This window comes from Cheilinus undulatus, linkage group 2, assembly GCF_018320785.1.
Source record: "Cheilinus undulatus linkage group 2, ASM1832078v1, whole genome shotgun sequence".
In the NCBI taxonomy this organism is placed as follows: domain Eukaryota; kingdom Metazoa; phylum Chordata; class Actinopteri; order Labriformes; family Labridae; genus Cheilinus; species Cheilinus undulatus.
Genome location: NC_054866.1, coordinates 13,514,280 through 13,529,975, shown reverse-complemented (window position 1 = coordinate 13,529,975; position 15,696 = coordinate 13,514,280). Strand labels below are relative to the sequence as shown.

The following is a 15,696-nucleotide window of genomic DNA, read 5'->3' as shown; positions in this document are numbered from 1 at the left end:
CAGAGGAAATGAAAGCAGCACATCTGATCAGATAAGAGAAGAGATACTTTTGCCAAATAACAGATATTAGCTTGGTTAGTTTTGGTCATATTTTACATGGATTTCTTCCATAAATACAGTTAGGGAAAATCTTTAATTCTTTTACATTTATGGCAGGTATTAAGGGAAAAATAACCAGATTAGGTAACCTATGAATAGGAAAATAATTGAAAATAAGAGTTAAGCTGCTCTCATGCAAGCCCTCCTGGATTTCTTCAATCTTTCGAACACTTCTGAAATACAGGTAAGGTGTTACTGTGCAACAGAGTGTACCTTTTTTTTTCTTGTACTTTCTTATAAAGCATTGCATTACCTTGCAAGCATGACCTGTTACCTAACAATTCCCTTAATTAGGCCTCAAATGGGTACCTGTTGTCCTAGATAATAAACCCATCTGCTCCATCTGTGTACAGGGTACTTAATTGGTTTGTCCAGTGCTTCACCATATGGCCAGTTGTGACCAATTTCCATTTCTATTAACAACTCTGATTAATGATCAACCCTTCATGGAACCAACTGTTTCCTTAAGTCACAAACTGCTCAGCTTCTCCTGCAGGAGTAGACGCGTTACTGTGGCAGCAGAAAGCCAGAGGGGATATTTAGATGACTGTCTCTTTCCTCTGTGGTAATGGTAAACTTCACCCACAGTAGGAAGCACAGTAGTGTAGTTTTCCATCAGAGGAGAAAAAATGACAACAGAGAGAGAAAATCAGGAGCATGAAAAGGCAGGTATGCACTTGTAGCTGTATTCAAAAGCTGATTTTTGACACCTGCACACTGTTGAGGTCTAGCATGGTTATAAAAGGATATATTTTCATTATTATTACTATAAAGGAAAATTTCAGCAATGCCCCATTGATTATGAGATGCCATGAGGACTAGAGAAACATAAGTATTTGCTAATCTTTGAATATGAACTGACCAACTCTCTCTTTTTATCAGTGCAGCTTTGGATTTTAAATATGACTTGAAATATTTAAAAGCTTCATTATTTTTTATACAAACAATCATTTAAATAAATTGTATCCTTTATTAAAACACCTAAAATTTGACAGCCTAACTCTAATCGTCACAGTTTCTATCACGTTAGAAAAGAATGAGAAAGTGAAGCATATTTGTGTGACAGTGAGTGTAACTCGGGCCTCTTTAAAGCTCCTGACAGACGGAAAATGTCCAGCTGTTATTTAACTAACCATGAGCATCCTAAAGGTGATCAAACACTCACACGGTAACAGACACACGCACTTGAAACAACGCTCAGCTTCTGAACCACAACAATGATTCTCATGGGTTTCCTGCCAGGATGCCACACACCTGCTGAGCAGCTTTCCAAGAACGAGATCCGAACCAATTGCACGGTCCATTTGGTACCAAAGAGAATGAGAGGGGCAAGACCAAATCCCCCTGCTGGGAGTCCCTGACCCCAGTGTAGAAGAGTCAGCAGGGCCTGGGGAGGCCTGGAGGTGTAGGGGTGACCAGGGATTGTTTAACATGAATGTAGGGCAGAGGTAAGGGGGCATTTAAGAGATGCCATACATTGCTTAATTGCAGTGTACAGATATAGGTCAAGCCTTTAGTGTGTCGGATGGAATGAGTGGCTTTATAATGCTGTTTTCATCGGTAATAGTTTCAATATTCTGAGAAGGAGTTTAAAGTTTACAATTGCATAAAGCTACTTAAAATGTCTTGAAATTTCCAGGATGGGTTGCATGTGTGAGCACAGAAGGATGTGTTTTTTGCCCTAACTTTACTTAAAATATTTCCTGACAGCCCTCTGATTACAGTTCTGTCAGATTATGTGTGATCTCTATTGACAGTTTCTACATTAAAAAAAAAGTTGAATAGAATGTTAAAAGTGCTTGTATCTCTTTTCTCCCCAGTGACTGTGGGATGGACTGCTATCTGAAGACGCTTTGTGGGTCATAAAGCTTTCAGGTGAACCTCACAAAGCTGACTCGAATAGCAGACTGATTCTAGAGATGTTTGGATGAATATTCATGAGTTGGAGAACAAATAGTGGGACTGCCTCTGCTTAAAAACCTGGTAACTCAAGTACACTCCTAAGTTGACTTGTCTGTGAATTTGAAAAGCTCCTTTTCACTGCTGAGATTTCCCCTCTCTCTCAGACTCAATAAAAGACTCACATAAGAGAGATAGACCTCATCTGAGCACTGTTGTAGGAATCTTAAACACACCAAACAAAGAATTTTGTTTCTGACTTACTCTCTTCTGAGTCTTTGCACTTCACTTCGAGGTCAACAGTAGAAAGGCACAGCTTGTTGGCCTCCTGAGTTGCCAGATCTTTAGGGTGCTGGTGATCACGTTTTATGGAGTTGCCAACGCTAAGGCGGCGCCCCACAGTGGTTACCTGTCGATAAAACTGCTTCCCTGTGATTTTGTGGTCGAAGCCCAGCCAGCTGAACTTGATCTTTACTCTGAATGAGAGGAAAGATAAAACAGGGATGTAAAAATACTAGCCTTATACAATGAAAAATCAATAGCAATATGGATGATTTAAATCAGTGTGACAAAAATAAATAAAGCAATACTCTTTTGTACACTAGAGGGCACTATATGCTTTGGTTTCTCTTGTTTGATGGCAGAAGCTGAAGGAAAGAGGCAGCAAGACATGATGCAGCATGAAAATGGCTTGGCATTTTCTGTTTCTGTTCTTCTAAACTAGCTCATTAATTGCTGTTGATTTGAAGGGATTTTCATCATCTATGCTCTACCTTTGACTTATATTCTGTTCACAGTCCTTTCATTTTATTCCATTCTATTTGATTTTGGGGCATTTTGTCTTTATTTTATAGAACAACTAAAGAGAGACAGGACATACAGAGAGAAAGAATGGGGGAAAGGCATGCATCAAACATGCAAATGAGACTGGGAAATGATCCAGCGACGAGTGCATCCAAGTTCAAAAATTGTAATAATACTTGTGAAATCCTGTCATGAACCCAGCATTGTGGTGTTTATTCTATCTTGAGTGTAAGGTAATAATACATCTTGTAGAGAAAGTTAAAAGTAACCAAATAAGCAGCATGGAGTAGCAAGGAAAGGAGGACACAATAGTAGGAGGCAAAAGAATCCAGGTGATTGAAAACAAAGCTGGCTGATCTGAAGACTTTATGGTCTTTCCTGTCTTGGGGGCTCTCTTGGCCTCTGCTGTATTGCACTGAGATTTACTGTCTAGGAGGCATGCAGCATGCAATCCTGCACACGTGTGAGCGGTAATGCAGTGATCTCTGTGGAGAATGCAGACTGTCAAGGATCACTTTGAAGCCATTTACAGCCGGTACAACCTGAGGTTAGCTAACAGCATTATCATAGCTTCTTGACAATGATGGCTGGAGGCTACACAAATTTGTATCATCTTTGCGCTTGTGTGACAGAGTATTTGTCTTACGTGAAGTCCATGTCCTCAGGGCCAGGAAAGGGCTCCAGAGGCCAGTTGACAAAGCAGTTGAGGAAGACGAGGCAGGCGCAGGCGGCCCAAACCAGCAGGATGGTGATGAAGGGGGCACCGAGATCATAGATCACCTAAAGGCAGACAGATGGCACCAACACAGACACGTCTTAACGAGGAATCGATACGCTATTCTGTTGTAGTAATATGGTTTTCTTTTAAATCAATATCCAGTATTAAGGTCAATCAGTGAGTGAGAAATTATAAAATACGTGAAAGTTTGGGGTAAATGAAGAATTGGGTGATAACATTGCAAAAACAAAAATGTTACCTTAATGCCTGGGAAAGTTACAGCAGAGGAGGCGTAGGAGCCAATCATCAGGGCGATGAAGGTCGACCTCAGGTCTCCAAACATGTTGGGGAGCTGTAAAGGGAACAGAAAAAAGAAAAGGTGTCAGAGCTTGAATGCTTGTAGAAATCAAATGATTTCAATACAAAAAAAGGAAAACATAGCCAAACAATTATGTGTACGTCTTTTTGTGGGTCTTCTCTGAATAAAAACACAAATTTGCTTAAAAATGAATGGGAGAAAGAGTAGGGAATGACATGTATGACCTATAACCACTAACACCATCACCAAAAAAAAAAAAAAAAATAGCCCCAGCTTCTGCAGTTGCATGTGGAAGTATCCTTGGGCAAGACACTGCATGCCATACTGCCCCCACTGTGGTTTTCAGTATTTTCTATTTGCAATTAATCTCAAGATTGCGATGGTTCATCACTCCCTTCTCTTGCGCTTTTAATTTCCACTGTTTTGCATTCAGTTTTATTTTGGACTTTTGCACTGCCTCAAACAGGCTTCCTGTTTGGATACAGACCTGCTTTATTTTCAAAAAAACTAAAGGTAGATAGAAAATTATAACATGAAATTAACTGTGGAAAAATTAACCAATTATGGACTGAAAAGGAAATAAAGACAAATGTCGTATAACACAAGGTCCAGATGACTTTTGACTTGTCAGCTGTGCTGTCTATGTTTTTTTAAGTGAAATGAGACATTGAGGAGAAGTAATGGACTTATTTTACATCACTTTGGCTTCAGGTAGACGTAACATTGGGTGTCCTTAAAGGGACTTTAAAGCATGCAATCAGTTCAATCAATTTCACAAAAATCAATGCAAGTTTCCCCATTGTGGGATAAATAAAGGATAATCCTATCTTATAAATGGTGAACTACATTTAACAATCATCCATTTACATCCTATCTTAAGTATCCTGGTGATAGATAAATAGTCTAAACATACATGGCAGGTTCATACTTGTACATATCTGCAGAAGCCCAGCTTATCTGTGTCTCGACCTAGTTATAATATCAGGTTATGATTTGTATCACTATCAGTGACCTGAAAGAGAAAAATCAATTGTCCACTAACAAAACATATAGACACATATATTGGCCTCAAGTTACACTGTAAAAGTCAACTTTCTGAAAAGCTCTGGTAATGAAACAAGCACTGCAACACAACTTAATGACTTAAAGCCAAACTATGTAAATAAAGACTCAAGCGAGTTTGATCCCTTCTTATTAAAAAGTTTGAACCAGGACAGAGTCAGTGCATAGGAAAAGAAGGCATTAAGCCTTAAAGGGTGATGATAGCAGCCCATTACTAAGGTTAATTCAAGGTTAAGATCTAATGTTCAAGCTTTAATGCTTGTCATTAGATAGGACAGATAGAGGTGGAAAATGGAGGGAGAGTTAGGAATGACTTGAGGGAAAGGCATCAGGGCCATCACTTCAAAGACAATAGGAAAGTGGATGTTACCAAGAGGATACCGGCAACTTCCATTATTTCAATGATCAGTATGATTCAAAAGTAATGGAGCTTTAGAAAAATGTCAAATCTTCACTCATATTTATATCTAATAAGAGAGGGACAAAGCAATGTCCAAATTAAATAAGCAAATTTTACAAATTGGAGGTTAGAAATTCTAGGAAAGTAATTCAACTCCATTTACAGTAAGGTGGGCCTCTAAATGTGATTAAAGGGGACATATTTTACCCTTTAAAGATAAGTTTATATTCGTCTCAGAATTCCCCAAAACATGCCTGTGAAGTTTGTTGCTGAAAAAAACTCCAGTATTGGATTTTTGCATGTCTAAAAAATCCCTCTGTTTCAGACCTGCTCAGAACGAGCTGTTTCTGTGTCTGTAGCTTTAAATGTTAGTGAGCTGTCTGACGCCACCCCTCTCAGGAAATGGATTTGGCTTAATGGATGTTGCTCTCCTGGTACTTTTTGTTTTTAGCTAGCAGCTGACAGGAAGATTGGGAGAGGAGGGCAGAACTTTCTTCCAAGTGGGGAGGGCCAACTGAACCTGGGGGCGGGGCTAACTCCCCACATGACATCACAAGGGGGTAAATCTGAGAATGGCTTGTTTCAGCACACATTTTCTGAAAGGGGGAGGGGCGTGGTTGGATGAATTTTTCTTGTACTTGAAGGGATTGTGGACAGGCCAGGGACATGTAGTTTGTTAGAAAAGCCTGAAAAAGTGTATTTTACATGTCGCCTTTAAATTGACAGTCTAGAATACGGTTTCTTGTCAGTGCTTTTTCCAGGTTGCCGATCATTCTACCATGAAAGACAGAATGAAATGAACCAAATGCTTTTGTTGCCTTATGTAGTCTTGTTTGACTGTTAAACATCTAATAGTAAATTTCAGCAAACTATACATGACTCTTCAAGTTTAAAAGACATTTTGAGTTCATTTGTTGACCTTTTTACTTGTTTTCTCACTGAATTTGTCTTATGGTTATCCAGGAAGCTTACACTTGTGTCAATATTAGCTGCTGTTCAGGAAAGGTGACATGAGTTAAAGTCACTACAAATGATTTAAAGTCATCTAAGGAGCCTGAGTGTTGTCAGTGTGTAAGGACAGCTTTACTGCTATTAGCCCTGAATAAAAGAATCAGCAGACCTCCCCTCAGCAGACAAAAACTACGTACTTATGACTGTTGATATGCTCGTCAGCACACTCTGTTCTGTCTGCAGCAGTGTTGTTTTCACATTGTTTTGTTTCCAGCATTCACAGTAGAGCAGATCTGGAAAAGCCAGGGAGTCTTGCATAATCACCAGAGAGCACATGTTTTCCTTAACTTGCCAAACCTTAAACCATAAGTAGTCTCCTTAAGAAGTCAAAAACAAAGCCCAACAAAAACAACAGCAGAGAGCTTGAGAGCAACATGTGGCTTACAGGTTTTCCTCCCTGCTAAGGGAAACTGTCATATGGAAAAAATTAAGAGCAAACATGGAGGAGAGGTAATCAAAAAGTTTAAATCAGTACACTTAATGTGGGTCAACACTGCACAAAGAATTCCCCTGTGGTCTCTCTCTAAATGTCGCCATCCGACCGCTGTGTTCACAACAGGGGTGCAGCTTGTTAGGCAGATGCTTGAACCCCTTCACCCGTCAAAGACGTCACTCCCACAGATTAATTGGACCAAAGGTGAGTTACAAATACCACTGCAACATCCAAAATAATGGGGGCGCCCTCTCCCGTTCTGCTTTCTGTAGCAGAAGAATCCAGTTTTGACACTTTACACAAGGAGCCCGACTGCCTGACAACGGCAGGGGTAAGATGGCTGACCTTTGGCCCAGTTGGTGTTCAGAAGAGGAAACATAAATGACCGGCTCAGCTTGTGTCCAGCTCAGCAGACTTGATGTGGTCATGATGAATCAAGCCCGTGATAGCTCTGCAGAGTCAACAGGTTCAGATTCCACTCACGGTTGCACTAAAACTTCCTCGTGCCGTGTGATGACGATGGGTCATTTTTCAAGCCCATCCTTTGGCAAAACTTCTGATAATATTGAAATTTTTTTTAAGAAAGCCAAGTGTGCTCTATTTCTGTATCAGGGTTTTATTAATGTGTGCCCTTCGGTGCATTTAGAGTGCCAACTAATAAATGAGACTTCTAATATCACCCAGCCTCATGACTGTGACCCTAAAAAAAGTTGGAAGTCTACAGCATCCAATGAGGCCAATATATTTAGCATTCTCCCTACTGACCTGCTGCAGTGTAGGTCATAAGCTTCGCCTCCTCTATGTAAACAGATGGGAAATGAATCAAACTATCAGGTTAAAATACATGTCAAATACATTTTTCAGACATTGTTTCTATTATCATTGTAAGCTGTTATAATGCTGATTGATGCTGTGTTCACTTTTCTGAAAAGTTAAGTTTCAGTTTGTTTTTTGATGGTATAAAACGGTTTACAACGCATTGACTGGCAGTTCTAGTGAGGTTTGCATCTTTCAGATTTTATGCACATTTTCTATTTGCGTAACAATTTCAAATAAACTAAAAAAAAAGTTTAAATATTTTATTTTCTTCCTAAATGTTTGCAACATTTAGCCTTGGACTGTGAGATTATTCCATATCACCCATAATGCAGCCAACCAAAAGGAGGCAACTAAGATATTTTAGCTACATATTCCAGAGGCTGTCATAACCTGATAAAGCAGATAGACTGTTCCATATATCCATTGCATCGTAAATATTCCACATTCTCCTGGAAACCTCCCATTTGAAGTGTTTGGGAAGGGCGGGACTTCTCAAAAAATCCTCACAAAAGTTCTGCCTGTCAAATTAAAGACAGGCTAATCAGAAACATGCACATCTACAGTGCTAACCTGAGCTATACAAGCTAGCGCGCTCATGTTTGAACGGCGAAGCTTGTCTGTGGGTGAAATTCATCCCCAAGCCTACTGGTAGATGTGCTAAAACCTCATAAGGTGGTCAAGGTCTGCTTTTCTACAGCTACATCCAAGCTAACCGCTAATATGGCAGTAGCTTTTGTAGCCTATGCATCAGCTTACAGTACGACTCAAAAACATCCCTAACAATCGCAAACTCATGCCTGAACATGCCAGGAGAAGAGTAAGAAAATCTTTTGGCCTTCAGTGCTGCTATAGCCGCATCAGAATTAACAGCTACACCAGAGGCGGCCATTGCTAACGGCTCACAGTACAACTTAGCCTTGCCCATAGCTACTGCCCAGTTCTTCTTGGATTACGCTGATAGGTCAGAACTGTTTTCAGTTTAGCACAAATGTAAAGGGGATTTTCAAGATGGATCTGCCTGATGACCATATGCCCTTTCAGAGAGGCTGAAATTTAAAGTTGAAGTGTGACACTGCAGCTTTTATTAAGAAGAGACTGGCCAGCATATTTATCACGCCAGTAGCTGACATTTTATTAGTGTGCGCCTCCTTTTTTGATTCGTTTTTTAAGGTTATTTTTAAGCTTCAATAAAAAAATAATGGCATACTATTAGATGAGAAGCCATTCCTGATTAAATTGTTTGTCTCTCAGAAATTGGGCTACTGCCATGAGAACAAGTGAGTTCAGTCTCTCTGTCATTCACCTCTTCAAAGTCTCTCCCTGTAAATACACCCTGACTTGTTTATTCACTCAGGGAACAGGTTCATTTGGAGGCAGCACCCGTGCCACTGGCAATATTTCCTGTAAGCAAAATGGATGAGTGGGAAAAACAACAGTCACTTGAGCGAACAGTGTCATGTGAGAAGGAAAACCTCAGACTCCCTGTCTGTGTGTCTGAGAAACAACATGCTCCAACCAGAATAAAGAAACATAGTCTGGTCCTTGTGCTGCCGAGCAGTTACGACACGCCGGCAGCTTTTCTGGGTTAATAGGTCTGAGTCACAGTCAGCTGCTGAGACCACTGTTTCCCAAAAACACGTCACAAAAAACCGGTTTGATCTGCTAATTATGAAAGGAGAAGTAGGGATTAATGGATGCAGCAATGTGAGTTTAGTGTTTGAGTGAGTGTGTTGATGGGAGAAGCAGCAGTCAGGCTTGATGAGGAGAAGATAACAGTGTTTTTGTAGCTGCAGCCAATAACACATCAGTCAAGCAGACAGGTGAGTTTGTGACAGAACAAAGAAGGTGTTATAGCTTCAGGGACTAACAGACACACAACAAACCGTGCTGCAATAACGAGAAGATAACAGACATGCTGAATGTTGCCACCATGAAGAGTGTAAATAAACAAGTGATATTTGACAACTAAGGGGATCTTTTGGGCCTTGAAAAGAAGATAACGGCAAAAACATTTTCCATCTGGGCCATCGCACATTCCCAGAATTCATTTAAGTTGACAATTTAAGATAAAAGTAAGGGCTGTCTCTTATGTTTGGATCATAGAAAGGACAGGGAAAGATGAAATTTTTAAGGAGTTTGCATGCTGAAGAACAAAAGAAACATTTAAGAAATAGAATCTCATATAGCTGAATATTTAGCTGAGAACCATAGAACTGATTCAGTTCCTTTCTGCAATGCTTTTAGCAGAAATTTTGCTCTCTAACGGTCCTGAATTACATTTGAAATATAGCTCAGTTCTACTAATGTATTGCCATTTAAACAAGACAAGGATTGCAGGTCTTCAGTCATGCCCTGCAGGGTTTCAGAGTTACTGCATTAAACTATAAACCCAACGCTAACATCAGCATGTGGCCTTCCTGGGTTACCTTCTGAGCAATGCCAGAATGCTTTGTGGGTAGCTTGCATCTTGCAGCTTGCTCTGAGGTTTATGGACAAACCTCCCTCAGTCACTTTTAACAACCAGCCAATCAGTGTGACAAAAGTGCAAGAGTAGCGTAATGGGCATGCGCATCCCCAGAGAGTAAAACTACATAACGCAGGCTTGACAGGCAGCTGCTATCAGTGTTAACTATCAGTGGAGTCAGTTGGTGAATAAAACCTTTGCCCAAGGGAGAAGAGCAAGAAAAACTTTTGGTATGGCTCTTCTTTCAATAAAGAAATCTGGCCCACTGGGATTAAAAACTGCCCCTATGGCTACATGTGAGCTAATCCCTGGTTGCCATTGTTTACCAGCTTCCAGTACACTTAAACCTTACCTGTAGCTACCCCTTTGTTCTCCTCATATGATTCTAATTGGTCAGGTCATTCTCAGACCAGGCAAAAACATTTTAGTCTGAAGCTTTTTAAGATAAATCTTCCCGATAATAGACATTAAATCTGGCTAACTCATTAGTTCAGTCACAACCCCTTTGTCAAGAAACACATGATTTGCCTTTAAGTAGAAAACATGTTCCTGCTCTTCCTATGTGGATAAGGAAAACGTAAAGCAGGAAGAGAAGCAGCAAAAACCAAAGAGCAGAGCATGCATTAATGACAACAGAATGACATTGATTAAGTCAGAAGCACAATGAAGGAGGAGCTGGGGTGGAGGAAGGTTTGCAAGAGCAGCCTGCAGAGAGAGCGACAGAGCATAGCCAGGCAAGAGCAGTTTAAATATGGAAGCATGAGAGCGATTAGCCAATCACGTACTTAGAGCAAATTAGCTGGCCACCAGCTATTGAGGGCTTGCGCAAGATCAGCTGATCTCAATTATGGCAGCGCTTGACTCCATGGCCTGCTTGAGCTTACACTATACACTTGACTTTTGCAAGTTTAGCCAGCAGAATGAAATATGGACTTTTTAACAGCTTTTCCCTCTTAATATGTGAAACTCATCCATGAAATTCAACAGTGGTTTCTAGTTTAGTAAATATCCCTTAAGGAATGCAGTTTTTATTGACTAGAGTCCTTGATTCAAAACAAGAAGTATGTAGTGGAGGTGGGCAGAGCCAAGCAGCTTCTCTCTACTTGGCTTGGAAATGTCTAGTGGGGCCACAACATTGAAGCTGACAGGGTCTGGGGATGGGGGATGGAGTTGTTGTGTGTTATGGGAGAAGCTTGGGTTGACAGAACAAGCAGCCAGTGGCTGGGAATGATCCATCACAAGTAAGACACTTCCAAAGATGGCAGCTTTCAGTAGTTTAGATGTACTTTCATCTTTCTTGGGAGCTGACATGACACAACTAAGACCACAATAACAATAGCAAACAAGCATTTCTTTGGCTTTGAAAACTGTAAATGGAAATATTTGAGGTAATGTAAGAACATCATACATTAATTTAGCCATGCTGAATTAAAGTAGAAAATTCAGAAGAAAAATGTCTATGTATGACATCTTTAAACCAAAGGGTATTCAAGATAAACTTGTATGCAAAGTTTCCAAAAATAAGGGATAAATGTGAATGTGAATAAGATTCATCTTGAGGTACACATGAGGTTTATTAACTGCAATGCATCCAAACACTGTTGAATCTTTTTGCTGAAAATACAATTTCAAAGTGGTGCAGGAATGTTTAGAGTTCTTCCAAAGAGATCAAATATGCCTGCACCAAATTTCATGGCATCAAATAGCTATTAAAACATAACAAAGTACAGGTAAGACATGAAAGAACCAACGGTTTAAAAGATCAAAAGATAGTCCTTCATAGAGACTTGGCCTGTTTTTAGCTTTCAGACCATCAAAGGAATGTGCTGCCTTTGTTTTTCATCAAGGTTATAGTATGTGATTATGTAGTACTGTTTGTTCTGGAAATTTCACCTTCTTCCCTCATCTACCCTTTTCTACCTCATTAAACACACGCTCTACTAATCTTTTCACTACCTCTGCTTGTGTCCTAATCTCACCTGCATTATAAATACAAGAATGTGTACAGCCTCCTTATACATCTCCAGGGGAAAGCTCTAAGGTAAAACACCGAGAGCAGTCCTGTGTGTCACTCTCTTTAAAATAATAAAGCCCACCATCTACTTTGTTGTTGCTTCTCTCCTGAATAGCTCCTTTGTCGGCTCGGTGGTCACAGTGTATCCATGCAGAGCTGAAGGGTACACACACAGATGGGCTCAGTGTTTGGACAGCCACTAAAGATCTATTTTAGCGTCAGAGCAGTCACCTGGAGATAAGAGATCAGGGTTTGGAGGCTGGGTTCGGTTAAGAGCAGGTGTAGGGAAAAGGTTTTATCAGCAAGTGGATGTGCATTTCAGGGTTTTGTTTGAACAGTATCCAGGTGACTCAGTGTTTAATACAAGCTCCACTGTTTGCCATGACTCAGCATGACATTTCTTTTTAAACCGTGGGTAGAGTCAGTTAACTGAGCAGTAAAAAGAACGACACTGAAAAAACGTACAGCTTAGCAAGTATTTGGCTAATTTCTTGTTAAAATATCTTATTACACTGATTGTCAGCCACTCTTCAAAATAAACAGCCTCTTTCTAAAAATCAATAGCAAAAGATAAGGCCTGAATTAATCTTTTGTTGGTCCTCTGATTGGTCCACTGGTTCACTAGTCAGAGTTCCCTCTCATGTCAGTTGTTGCTGGGCAACTTTAACAACATTTTAACATTTTATTACTGACATTTTGTGATTTTCAAGTAATGTTTAGGAAGAACTGATGTTATTAGCATTAATGTATTAATTGCGATTAAATCAAATACATTATTAGTGCATTACTCTTTGAAATCACATTAATCACAAACATTATCGTCCCTTCAGCACACCTGGGTGAAGCTACCGCAGCGTCTCCCTACAGACATAGTGATATCAAATAAGACCATTTTAAGTCTCATTTCACTTATAAAAACTCACAGACAGCTCAGTGTACAAGTCAAAGGTCATCTGCACCTTGTGCACCCAGTGTACATAGCCAAGGTTCAAGTCTGGCCTTAAGTGTGTCATCTGGCCTGCTCTCATCCCTCTATCCTCTATCCTCCCTCTCTAGTGCAGGCAAAAAAGACCTCAAATAAATAAAAAAAATACTGGTCCCTTAGTTTCCTTTCAATCCAGGACAAGTTCCTTTTTCCTGTTTATGTTCATGTCACAATCTCCTGATTTTCTTTCAAAATAAAAGCAGATCCAAACAACAATGCAGCTACCCTAAAATCCAAGCTGAAATGTTACCTAAAGGCATTTTGCAAACACTATGTCACAAGTAATGTTAACAAATTGTGATGTTGGCACTGCTATTCTTACTAGCGTTAAAATCACAAAACTTAATGTTCGTGTAGTAAAGCAAGTCAGAATGTGTTATCCTCTTCTGCACTTCTCTTCCTTTATCCTTTTACCGAGCCCAAGTCTGTCAAAGAGTACAATGGCATGTATTCATTGTACTCTTTGACATTGTGTCATCTCGTGTATTATTTTCAGTTGTTTCACATGGGAATGAGCCTGGTGACAGCAGATTTTGTCTAACCTGGAAACAGTAAACAAATAGGGTGAGGCTTTGCAAAACACCACGTCCTAGTTAGGATGGGCCCTGATATGGAGCTGATTGCTTGCAATGAGGAATTAAAAAAAAAAACTAAAGTGAGTTGTACTGATTTACCTTTACATGTTTCAATTAAGACACACAAAAAGTTAATTTTCTTGATAGATTTTTCACTTATCTAAAGCTATTCAGACCTTATTTTTTTACTTTTATATATAGACAAATAATTTTTGCCGTGGCTTGCTTGGAGAACAATAGCTTACTATAAGTGTATAAGAGATGAGATCAACAGACGTCCTATGATTTGAGTGTTACAGTGGTGGAGAAAACTACAAAAATCTTTTCCATATCAGGTTGGATTTAACAAAACTCCTCAATTAAAAACATTTTTTCTGGGTTATTCTAGAAATAATTTAAATTCTCCAAAATGTTCCTGGACCATATCCAGTGTTGTCATTGGATTAGTATGAAAATCCATTTTTTAAGGTTTAGAGAAAACAGTCACAGAGATTTTACCTTCTGAACTTATTTATATGCCAAAAATGTAGGATTTAAAACCTAAACAAAGTTGTCTTGTTGAGTTCTATCTTGACGTATTCTGTCTTGACTGTATTTTATAGGGTATATAGAGTCTGGACTTGAATTTTCGTATTACCTTTTTTGGTGAGTTAAAGCATAACGCTTAGCCAACCAGTTTAGAAAGTTGCTTAGTCAAAAGTTTCCCCTGTGACAGCCATCTTCACGTCACTCTGGATATGAGACTGTGCTGACTGTTGAAAATGGAAATGGTATAAACGTAAGTCACACAGAGGCCTGGGAGGGAACCAGACAACATGATGAGCCTGAGAGCAAATTAAAAAAGAGGAACCTGGACATCCCATTTGAACGGACAGAACAGAGAAATGAAAGGAGGAAGACGCTTTGCTACAGCAAGTGGAAACTCCAGCTGCTGCCTGCTGAACCACTGTGAACCAGCTCTGACTGGTCCTGTCCTGAAACACAGGATAGGACTCCATCCGTCACTCAGAGAAACCAAGGAGGAGCTAGGTCAGCAAACAAGAGCAGACAAACTCCAGACTTCCTCCATCGGCCTGACATCATATTTTACCCCCTCAGACAAGGAGTTGGTTTAAAACATTTCTGGACTAAAACCAGCGGACTTCCACACCAATAGCATAAATGTTTCCACTATAAGCCTGAGGAAGGGCAGATCCAATGCTGAATGAGTTTTAAGACCCCTCTGTGTCTCTGTGAAAGTTATTCCAGCTGCACCAAAAACCCCCAAACCCACATCTTTTTAATGAAGGTGTCAAAATTCAAATACATTTGGATCAGTGCATTTCAAAATATGACTTAAATGTTATCTTAAGCCAAACTTGGTGCATGCAAAAGAGAGAGCAGTGGAAGTCCATTGAAATTAAGAGTTGGGCCAATAATAAAAATTCTTAAGTACTTTTGGCCTGAAATAGCTTGTATTTAATGATTGGCTGAAAATGTATACCATCATAAATCTTTCCATACCCTGACTATATCCAGTCTCAGATATGTTTCAAAAACTTACCTGATGATACTTAAGAAATGGACTGAAGTTTTGTTTTAATATTCTGAAGTAGTCAATAATGTACATTTAATCATTATCGTCTAGTTTTTTTGTGGATTTGGATTACCAGTGGCTTTAAAAAAGCATTAAAGGTTGATTTTTCATTGATATATTTCTACACTTGTATCGTTACATGGGCATCATATCCTTTGAACTTATTAGCAGATATGCTGAGCTAGTATCAGGCCTGCCAACAGCAATGGCTGGGCCATTAAAGACTCAAGTGAAATGGCCCTCCCCCAGTTGGGATTTAATATCATCACAAGTGTGTTGGATCAGTAGCATTAGTGTCAGTCTCCAGATCAGCTACTACAGCTGACTGAAATCAACAAACTCCAATGTAGCTGACTTGGCTCTACACAGGCAGACGTTACTTGCTCAACAGTCCACATAAATGGGCCTGTCAACATAAACGTTAAAATAGGCTCATTTTGAGGGATGTCTGGTAGTGGCCCATGTTCGCCAGCAGCACAGCTTCAAGTCTGGCCTGTGGCTCTTCCACTGCCCTTTCT

General features: G+C 39.8%; 1 protein-coding gene across 1 annotated transcript in view; it reads right to left on the bottom strand.

Annotated features, from left to right (window-relative positions):
- Positions 1-15,696, bottom strand: part of LOC121527287 (large neutral amino acids transporter small subunit 4-like) — a 46,437-nt gene that overhangs the window by 10,399 nt on the left and 20,342 nt on the right. Inside the window, exons 6-8 of the mRNA XM_041814194.1 lie at positions 3,780-3,872; positions 3,449-3,582; positions 2,263-2,474 (exon numbers count right to left, since the gene is read on the bottom strand). Coding sequence (XP_041670128.1) covers positions 2,263-2,474; positions 3,449-3,582; positions 3,780-3,872 — 439 coding nt within the window. The remainder of the gene's footprint in view (positions 1-2,262; positions 2,475-3,448; positions 3,583-3,779; positions 3,873-15,696) is intronic.